The sequence below is a fragment of the Glycine max genome, chromosome 8, assembly GCF_000004515.6.
Source record: "Glycine max cultivar Williams 82 chromosome 8, Glycine_max_v4.0, whole genome shotgun sequence".
In the NCBI taxonomy this organism is placed as follows: domain Eukaryota; kingdom Viridiplantae; phylum Streptophyta; class Magnoliopsida; order Fabales; family Fabaceae; genus Glycine; species Glycine max.
The window spans coordinates 34749029-34760010 of NC_038244.2; the positions used below are offsets into that span (position 1 = coordinate 34749029).

At 31.9% G+C, this 10982-nt stretch overlaps 1 protein-coding gene across 1 annotated transcript; it reads right to left on the reverse strand.

The window, feature by feature from the left end:
* Nucleotides 1–239: 239 nt before the first annotated feature.
* LOC100812969 (E3 ubiquitin-protein ligase Os04g0590900) lies at nucleotides 240–2706 on the reverse strand. The gene is made up of 2 exons (XM_003530514.5): nucleotides 1265–2706; nucleotides 240–660 (listed from the first exon to the last, which is right to left on the reverse strand). Exons 1-2 carry the CDS (start codon nucleotides 2027–2029, stop codon nucleotides 367–369), a joined length of 1059 nt encoding a protein of 352 aa, XP_003530562.1. The 5' UTR covers nucleotides 2030–2706; the 3' UTR covers nucleotides 240–366.
* Nucleotides 2707–10982: the final 8276 nt, after the last annotated feature.

The window sequence follows — 10982 nt, forward strand, 5'->3', positions numbered from 1 at the left end:
CGAGTATTTTATTTGTTGCTTAAATTTAAATAACATTATTTAACAAATTTTTATCATTAGAACAGAGATGACTTGGCAGTAGATTACCTAATGAAGTTCTTTATATAAACAATTAAAGAATGATTTTTCAATTACAAAATTTAATATAATTTAAACTATACACTCATTTTAATAACTTCAACATTAAAATAAATTTATATAATATTTTTAAATCTATGTGATATTATAAAACTTATAAATTTAAGTAAATAACTCATTTAAGGAATAATGTATTATTATAAATCCTCTTATAAGAAACAAAAATTTGATCAATCTCATGTTTACTAAGACAGAAAATTCTCATATGGGTATAGTTCCATTTCCAAGCTAATTTCCTCTGCCACTTTTGCTAACCGAGAATCTTCTTCCACTGGAAAACGATGATCTCTTCATTGAAATTGGGCTCAGCACACAATGCAACACCCTTGTTTTGTATCTGCACTTGCTACTCTCTCCGCGTGACCTCTTTGAAGGGCCAGCTTCAGTGGCATCTTCCTCTTCACTCATTTGCAACACATCAGCAACAGAAAGAGCACTTTGAAATGACGAATGGTCCATAGACACCGACCTACCGACGGATTCGCACACTTCGTCTCTAATATCAATCACTCTGTGCCTACCCTGAAAGTATTGGTGATCATGATTTAGATATTTACATAACTAAAATCATATTTAATAAATAACTAAATTATAATTAAATATTATAACTATAATTATAATTAATTTTTAAAATATGGATATATGACTAATTATGAATAAAGTAGCTATTTAATCAATTATATAATAAATTATATATAAAATCAAGTATATATAGTTAATTATGGATGTATAAAAATAAGTTATTTGAAATAACCATTTCTATAAATCTAGTTATATTCATAATTATAAAATTGGTTATAATTTTATACCTAAACTTATATAATTAATTACTTCCATTTTTTCCTGTATATAAGACGCAATTGTTTAATTTATTAGTTTATTTGAATAAATTTATTTTAAATTTATAATTTTTTAAAATTATCTTTGTTATTAATATTTTTTTCTTTTTTAATGAGAGATATTTTTAGTCTAAAAATAATTAATATAAAAAAATATTATAGATCAAATCTTATAATAAAAAAATATCATTTTAAACTTGAATCTTATAAATAAAAAGAAAAGGAAGATATAAAATTAATGAAAGTAATAATTATTTTTTAAAAACTAATTTTTTTGAGCATCCTACCTGAAAGCAACTCAAGTCGCTAAAAGCGCGCAATGCAGGATTTGGATATGCTCTAGCGTGATGCATGCTTTCTTCTTCTTCTTCTTGAAGCGCCACCACGCCAAACTCGTTGCCGCCACTTTCATTATGATGAGTAGTTTGGTTTCTTGAAGGGGCCTCGGCCTCATCCTGAGGTGGTGGCGCCGCCGAAGAAGTGAAGGTGAATATGCCAGCACGACACAAGGGGCAGCTAGAGTGAGACTTGAGCCACGTGTCGATGCAAGGAGCATGGAAAACGTGGCTGCACTTTGGCAAGAGCCTAACACTTTCATCATCTTCAAACTCGCTTAGGCAAACTGAACAATCCGTGACTCCAGCAGAACCACCAATACTTCCTTTCTTGTACTTGAAAACCGCAATGGATTTGATCATAGCTTCGTCCAGACCCGCGATTGAAGCATGCTCGCGGAGATATGAATTGTGGTTGAGGTCGTCTTGTAAGTTTTCATCATTTGGGTCTCTACGTGCGGACTCTCTGGGGCCACAGTACTTGGATATTAGAGTGTAGTAACTCGCCAGAAGAAAAGCAGTGGCCAAGATTCCAATGATTGCGATGACAAGAGGGGAGAAATTTGGGCTTGAATCATCATCAGGGTACTCAAAGGGTGGAGGAGGGGGATACACAATGTAACACCACTGTGGACAGTACAAGCTACAAAATCCTTGTGAACAGTCTTTGCTGTTCATATATGGAATCCAAGTTCTGGGGTTGACAACAGCAGCCATGATTATATCATGGGTGACTTTGTTTAAACTTTAAAATAAGCACTTCTTACATAAGTAATTTTTTTAAGAAGTAATAAGATTTTCTTCTTAAAATAAACAGAAAATTAATTTTTTTAAACAAAAACAGTTTACAAACATAACGAAAAATAGGAAGTTACTTATTTTTATTAATAAGTAGTTATTTTAATAAATAAACTTAAACAAACAACTAACTTCATAAATTATGTGCTAGCTAACTCATGAATGGTTATAGAATCATGGTTTTCTGTCTTCGTTGCTAGTGAATTTTCACTTTCAGACAAGAGAAAGAAAGAAGGTTAATAAGGCTTCGAAGGACTAATATGAATTCGACTTAAATAACATAGCAGCAAGTAGAAGAAGAGACTTGTATATTACATTATGGAAGGAAAATCAAGGGGTGAAAAAGCATTTGTCAAAGCAATGATTAGAAGCATATATAGGTACACAAATAAAGGGAAATGCTTATGAGTGCTAGAGAAAGGGCAAGATCAGAAGAGAGACTTGGCTGGACTCGAATTTCCTTCAAGGCAAGAGAAAACGTGAATAAGGGGTCAAAGGCTTTTGGATGGAAAGCAAGGCAAAGACGAGGAAAATTGGAGCTATGGTGGGAATACTTAAACTTTCTTTTTCCTACTTCTTTTTCTTTTTCTGTTCATAGCTTCTTTTTTTTCTTCTCTAGTTTATATATCTTGGTTAAAATTGTTTGTTGACTCAGGATGGTGTACTGGTGAATGGTGATGATGTTGGTTGGGAATTTATTAAAATGATCAATGCTTTTTCATTTTTCTTTATTTCCTATACTACCATCCAATTGAATGAGGTTTAAATTCTTTGTGAATTGTGAAGTTAAATCCATATAGATTAATAAGTTCATTAATGCTTACAGCTATGGGAGGAGATAATTTGGCCGTCAAGTTAGTTGTATCTGAAATGGGAGTGGGGTATATGCTATAAATTTCAGGACATTTTGCTTTCAATATTGTATAACTCAGGCTATTATGTGCATCGGCCATGTAAAAAACAGAAATATATCTTGAGAACTTGCGCAATGTGGTTAATACTTGAATGTAAACAGATCACAATGTTCCATAAAATTTTTTTTTACAAAAAATAGTAACGAATCTATTTTGTTGGGAACACTAGCCCTTTAATTTGCTACTATTTAATAAGATATGGTCTCTATGCATCACATTTACTTTGGGGAACTTCAGCATATGACTATCATGTTTTACTTTGCAGTTTGCATATATTCTCCCCACTGATCCCAACAATTAGTATCTTTCTCTCCCATAACTTATGGCCAAGTTTAAGACTAATTAAATTCTTTTGTAAGAAAATATTCCCATATTAGAATAACTCCTTGAACGGTATCCACTAGCCTCTAAATTAAACACATAAATAACAATAAACAAACCTTAAGTTACATGACAACAAAGTCATTTACTCATTTGGTAACCTAATTATATATCTGGTTCATTTGACATCATCATGTTATATATCATATATATTGATGACGGAATAAAGGTGCAGTAAGAAAAAAAGAAGAGAGAGGCTATGTTTGTTTTAAAGCCTGCGGTCAAATATAGTTGTCACTTTTCACAAAGCACTTAGCCCACCATTTGCTCAAAACTCAAGATCCTACTTCTCCTTTTCAACTTCATTTACTGGGCGTGATCTTAGGGTTGGTCCAACGATAAAAAAATTTAAAATAAATTTTAAAAATTAAATTTAACTTCAAAAGAAAAATTTATATATTGAGTATTTTTTAATATGACATTTTTGTTAGCATATGTAAATTTTCTTAATGAATCTAAAATATAAATTTTAGTTATTTTATTCTTACACCGTTGACTTATTAGCTGAAGCCATGCCATTATCTGATTAAATATCATATTCACGTTGCCACTATATTGTCTAGGAATTGCAGATATAATGATACCCTTAGCTTTATTCAAGTGGATGTATGTGACTATATGCCGATATCGATCGATGAACCTGTGGGTCTAGCCATCTTGTGGTCACTATGCAATGGAATGCGACCTTATCTTATTTACCTGACTTTAATGCAATTTAATATTTCTGTTGTTAATTATAAGATTTTTTAGAAAATGTTGTTTGTTGTTTTTTATAAGATTATTTTTTTTAATTTTTAGATGTATTTGTTTATTTTTCCTATATATTTTTATTTAATTATTTTTTCTCTAGACATTAATAAAAAATAAGTGGATAAAAAGAAAACAAAATAATAATATAAATAATTAAGAAATTTAATATAATAACTTTTAAATTAGTTAAAAGAATTTTATAATTAGAAACTCATGAATTATTTAACTCTTCATTACCAACGCGTCACACTTCAATTAGTTTCTGATAAAATAGAACTTCTAACACACTTGCATGCAGAGGCGGATCTTAATGGGAGCCCAAAATTTGTTTTGTTAACATATATGACTTAATATATGAAAACTTTATATCAGAATGGCCCCCCAAATATCTTTGTTAATATATATGTAAAGAATGCTTAAGCCCAAGCCAAAAAGCTAAAAATCCATTTATGACTTAATACCTTTCAAAATTCAAATAAAAAAATTATCAAAAGGTGACATACTTGCATACACAAGAAGCAAGTAAGTTTTGTTTCGTACCTCTGTGTCTGTGTTCATGAAAAAAATTGTTTCTCATAGCATACTCTTCTTTGTTTCTTCCTTCATATCATAGCGCTATGACTGCATATCTACTTCTCTTCTCTTTTTGCTTTTTGTATTATGGTAATGGTTTATTCATCTCTCTCATTTTTATTTTTTTTTATATTAAAAGTGAACATATTTTGAGTTTCTATGTTATGTTCTGGCTTGTTCTGTTGTTTACCTCTGAGTGATGAGGGTGAATTATTTAATATTATTATTCTAAAAATATTCTCTTTGAACATGATTTCCAATAAATATGATTAAGAATGATTTAAAAATTGTAGTTTCTTTGGTATGAAATCAACAAAATTAAATGAACCTAACTAACATTTTTAATCAGTGTAAAATTAGATTTTTTTTTTTATATTTGAGTCCAAGAAAGTAATTTTAAAGTTTATTAAAAATTATTATATGAATAATATTTTTTTATGGACACCTCATTGTTAATTGTTAATTTTTTTGAGTCCAAGTTAATCTTGTAATCCCTTGTATGAATAATATAACTACATGAAATATCTAGACAAATTTTTTTTTTAATTAAGTAGAACATTCTTTTCTGCAGTATATGCCTATGTATAAAACTCGTACGTAGCCAGGATTTCCATTTGACGAAATCAAATTATACAACTCATACTTTTAACGAGTTAATTTGTTAAAAATGTGTCATCGTAATGCCAATACCAGTTGTCGTTACAACGAGAATTTGATCAATATAGGTTTTTTTATATAAAAAATAAATACCACTTTGGAGTAATTTTTTCAAATAATTTATCATGTTGGGTGATTCCTATCACAATGGAAATTGGTAGCATAGTCTACTCAACTCCACTTGATGGCACCTTTATGAAGAGTGCCACCAATGCAAGTATGTGAATGACTTAGTAGCGCCATCCTGGGTGGCTACACTCAATCAAACACGTTTTTCAACTAATGCATTCTTCCATCAGGGTGACACCACCAAGTCATTCACATACGTGAACTAGTGATACTCTTTAGAATGATGCCACCGGATGAAGCTGAGTCGATTAGCGCCACCAATTTTCTATGTGGTAGGAATTATCCAGTTTGGTAAATTGTTCGAAGACCACCCCCAAGTGGTATTTAGTTTTTTAAAAAAAACCTATATTGGTTAAATTCCCTCGTTATTGCTTACTATCGTAGGAACACAATCATACTTATAGAAGACAAGAAATTCTTGATTTGAGCTCTTCATAACAAATCAAATGAACTTGTTTGGAACTAATACCACACTACTATGCTACTTTAATTTAATTCAAATATTTATTCTTAATTCCATTTCACTCCAATGAAAGGAAGACCCTCAATTCATGTCCATTAACTACTTCTTCTTTTTCTTGATATATCAAGTCTGTTAGTGAGTTAGCTAAATTTTGAGATAAATTTTGACATTTTCGTATTCACAGAAGGAATATGAAAATGAATAAGTTTTGATGAGTATGAAAAATTAATAATTGTGTGTGTGACACCCTAAATCGGTGTACACACTTTTACTCAAAATCTCATAAACAACATACAAACTTTATTGCAAAAAACTTTAAATATGAAAAAAGACTTTCTTCATACAAAACCATTGTTATTGAAAACACAAATAATCTAAATTTTTTCATTATACTTAACTTCTTGAGAAACTTTTATGAACTAATGTTCCTACCAACTAATGCTCTCGGCCTTGAGCAATAAATAGGGTAGTAAATGCGCACAAAATGAACAATGGTTTTTACCTAAGGGTCTTACCCTATTTATACAAACCTTATTGGGCTTTAGACCTTGAGCATGTGTGTGCTGATTACCATTTAGGTAATTCGTCCCCTAAGGCTAACTAACTGGACCAATTTTGTGATTATTTGTTAGCTTGATTGTTTTGTCTTTATATGGGGTCGAATAGGTACTCAACCGTCCTAATCGAATACCTATCTAGTATACATGTCCCTAAGCCTTTTTTGGCCTATTAGGGTCAAGAAGTGCTGAAAGTGGCTTTTTTCTATATGGATCTACTTGGATTGTCAAATAGGTACTCGACCCCTACGCCTCTGATGTACCATGACAGTTGCACTTCGCTATGCCCTTTTAACTGCTAGAAGATGGTCTAACGTCACATCTTTTCAACTATCATTATTGGTAACTGAAACACCCTTTATTTCTGCCCGTTGAATTTATTTGATTTGATAGTGGAGATTTATGTTGAGCCAATTGGGCCAATTTCCTATAAAAAGGGATCTTGGCACGACATCGACCTTACATAGTTTTTAATTTTCTTCTTAGGCAAATAGTGTTTTCTTTTTCCTCTTTCTTTTCAGGTACATTTGTAATATTAGGAATAGTGGTTTCAACAAAGTCTTCATTGAGGGAGACCGAATGGGTGGGTTCCAAGGTTCGAGGATTCGGTGAAGAGGTGTTGGCGGTGTCTTCGAACACATCTGCTTTGGTCATGGTTTCAGATCAGGGTTTATCGTCCGACATGGACAACGGGTCTAGTTATTTTTCTACTTTCTTGAACCAACTTCCAGAGAGGATGTTTGACAATATAGAGGTGGTTCCTAATGTGGAAACTATCGTTTTTAGGGAGATTTCAAATCCTGTGGCGCGGAGGTCTATGTACCATGGGGCCAAGGAGGATGACATGCCCAACTCCCCAAACCCTTCAATTGAATAGTTGCATTGAAAGCATCAACGAGTTTTGCTGGAGGAAAATGTGTCCATCAATTACCCTTCCAAGTTATATGTGGCTAGATGGGAAAGTAGGCACCTTTGTCTCTCGATACACTCACAAGTTCGATATCAAGAACCTTCTCAGTTGGCTTCTTATCAACACCATCCCGGAAGATGAGTTCTACCCAGTCGAACACCACTCCTCCGACTGAATTTGTATTTAAGAATAAGGAATTAGAGAATTGAGAATTCTTCTATATGTGCGATTGTTTATTTCGTGACCTACCTTCATGTGATGGTTCCCTTTGACGACTTAACCATGGGCGTTATCCGGATTCTGAATGTGGTTCCATCTCAACTACATTTGAATGGTTGGGCCGTCGTCCAAGCCTTTTAGGTCCTATGTTTGTATACTTAGGTAAATGCTACACCGAGCTTACTTCTATACTACTTTTGTTGTCAGCCACATGAGAAGGCTCACTGAGTATCATTGGTTTGAATTCCCTATCGTCCTCTATTTCAGACATTCACTCCTTATAAAAATTTGAAGACTGGTTTTTTCAAAGTTACAATAGGTCAATTACCGGGAATAACTTTTCCGTTGACTCAGCTTGTAACACCTCGTTTTTTGTAAAATAAATTAAAAATGGTTTTATTTGAAAATAAATAGAGTTTTAGAAAAATAATGAGATTTTTACAATTAAATAAATAAGGAGAAATAATTTTATTAATTAAAATAATGGTTTTAAGATAAATAAAATAAATGTGTTTTTAGAAAATGAAAAGAATATTTTATTTATTTATTTAATAGGGAGTAAAATAGAGCTCTCTTTTTATGAAATAATAAAATAAGGAAAAAAATAGAATGAATAGAAGACTCGGAACCCTAGCTATAAATAGAAACATATTAGGTTAGTTTTTACAATTACAATACGTCTCTACTAATTGAGCATTTGTATTTTAATATTTTTTTATTCTTCTTAGCTCAATTGAAAACTCTTTGACCCTTATTTTCTCGCTTTAACTCAGTTTTGGTCTTAGGCAAATAAATGAGCTTGATTAAGAATTGTAGCTAATTTTTAGATTTTGTGCTTACTTGACCTATATGTCTTGTGCAGGGCCTAGAGGACACTACAGAACTTCAAATTGAGCTTGCCAGTAGTCCCTAGAAAGATAAGAAAAAGATCTTCAATTTCTTCACAAATAAGCTTTGGCCAATTCTTCCATTTCAAAGGTCAAATTAAGCTTGAAAGTCAGAACCTCTGGACTTGAATAATTGGGCTCCGAGTTTGGGGTTTGTTTTGTGTAATTAGTGTAATTAGGTAGATTAGATGGGCCTAATCAAGGCCCATCCCTTCCTTCTGAGTAGTCACTCTATATATTAGTGGATTTTAGTTAGTTAGTTAGTTACTTCATTTTGTAAAAAAACAGATTTAGTTACTTGTTGTGCAAACTTTACTGTTTTAGGATCAAACTATTTTCTCTCTTTTTCTCTCAACGGTTCTTCATTCTTCTTCCTTTTTTCACTTCTGTTCTTCCTTATTCTTAGCACAAATTTAATTTCTTTTCCACTGGTGATGATCATGGAAGCTAAACACTCAATCAATCCAAGGATCCAAGCAAGGTTGAATTTGAGTTCTGGTTTAGTATTTCCAATCTTTGTGAATGTTCATCTTTTTCTTCAATCCTATTTTTTTATTTTCATGATTATGATTATGCTTAGGATTGAAAATGGATTAGGTTATTGATTCATTTCCTAATTTCAAAATTTAATCACAGATTGTTTGGATAATTTTCCAACCTAATTTGCAATCTCAAACAATTTAGGGATTGATTCAATTGAACTATCTCTAATGCGTTTGACTGAATTTTCACACTCTGAACATCATTCGTATAAACTTTGATAATTCGATTTGCATTGGTTTGGTGAATTGGATTGATGCTATTAAACTTGATTTGTATTCTGTTTTGTTATGTTCTGCTTCTTCATCTTTGTTTTTGTATTTTCGGATTCCTTTACAATTGCCTAAAAACTATTCAATGAAATCCACTCTTGTTTTTTATAAGTGAATGAACATAGGAACCAAATTGAATCATATCTCTGAATCGACCTATGTTAATCATGTACTGCAAAATTTTCTAGTTTTATTTATTTTGAAGCGATTAGACAGTCGTTATCAAAACTGGCGTCGTTGCCGGTGACCCTATTCATTGTGTGCCAACCTTGATTCACTCATAACTAACATTAGTAAAGTAGTATAGGTTTGCATATGTCTATTGGAAAAAGAAAAAAAATATACACATTAGTGCATGTTCTGCATTCTATACTAGGTTCTGCATTTTGTGCATTTTGCATTATCATTCTTAGCACACTAACTGTTTGACATATTGCATTGGTCTTGTTAATGTTGTTATATAGAATAAGTGTTAGCAGTAGAACAGAGTAGCAGTAAAACAGAGGAGTAGTAGAATAAGGCAAAGTAGTAGTGCAATGACATTATGTAGTGTATTGTGTGTCGCAGAAGTGAATTGTCTTGTGGATTTTGGCTGCACAACTTGGTGCCCAAATTTTGTCCTCTATTCTTAGCAAAAGTAATCCCTTTATGGTTAGGTTTGGGTCAAAATTGGCAAATTCTTCCTCTAAATATGAGTTTTAGAAATAGGGGTAATTTGGTCATTTCATACACTACTATCTTAGAATGGGCTGAAACTTTGCCAGAATGTAGAAAAATTCATACATTAAGGTGCCCCTGTGAGGGACAAACATGACATTGGGGTCATTTTTGTTAAATTCATTCATTGATCTAGACCACTTTTGAAATTTTTTTCTATTTCCATGATTTTTAAAAATCACCAAAAAATTACCAAAAATCAAAAATGATTTTTAGACATTTACTATGGTGTTTTGGAATTTTTAAAATTTTTTGGGGTAGTTTTCCATTTTTTGTAGCATTTCAGCATATACTGTGAATAATATTCGGGTAGGGTAGTTGTCTGTTATTTCTGTTTGTGATGTCACTAATGAGCTTATCCATACATAGGGGTGGGTAAACGGGCCCAAGTCCATGGACTGGCCGGCGGGACCCGCGGTCCGCGCGGGTTATGGACCAATTTTTTTAAACGGTCCATGGTTATATCATATTTTTGGGTCCGCCCCGCTTAACCAGCAGACTATGCGGGTTTGGCTCGCGGGGTCCGTGGGTTGCCCGCAGCCCGCATTAGGTTTGATTTGTGTGACCCTGACCCAATTATATTAGGTTTGATTTTCTCTTTTTCACTTTAAACTTTTCTTTTAAAAGAATAGATAAAGGAATATATTAGATAAGATAAAGATTTAAAGATAAAAATAAAATATTTAAATTAAAAGATGATAAAGATAAAAAAGATAAAATAAGAAAAATAAAAGATAACAAAAATAAAAGATTAAGATAAAAAAAAAGATAAGTGATAACATGCTAAAAATCTTCCTTTTTGATATTTTCTCTATCTTTTTTTCTTTTAATCTATCATTTTCATGTTTGCAAGCCATAAATAATAAAAATATCAATTCTTATCATTGAAACTAAAAATAATTG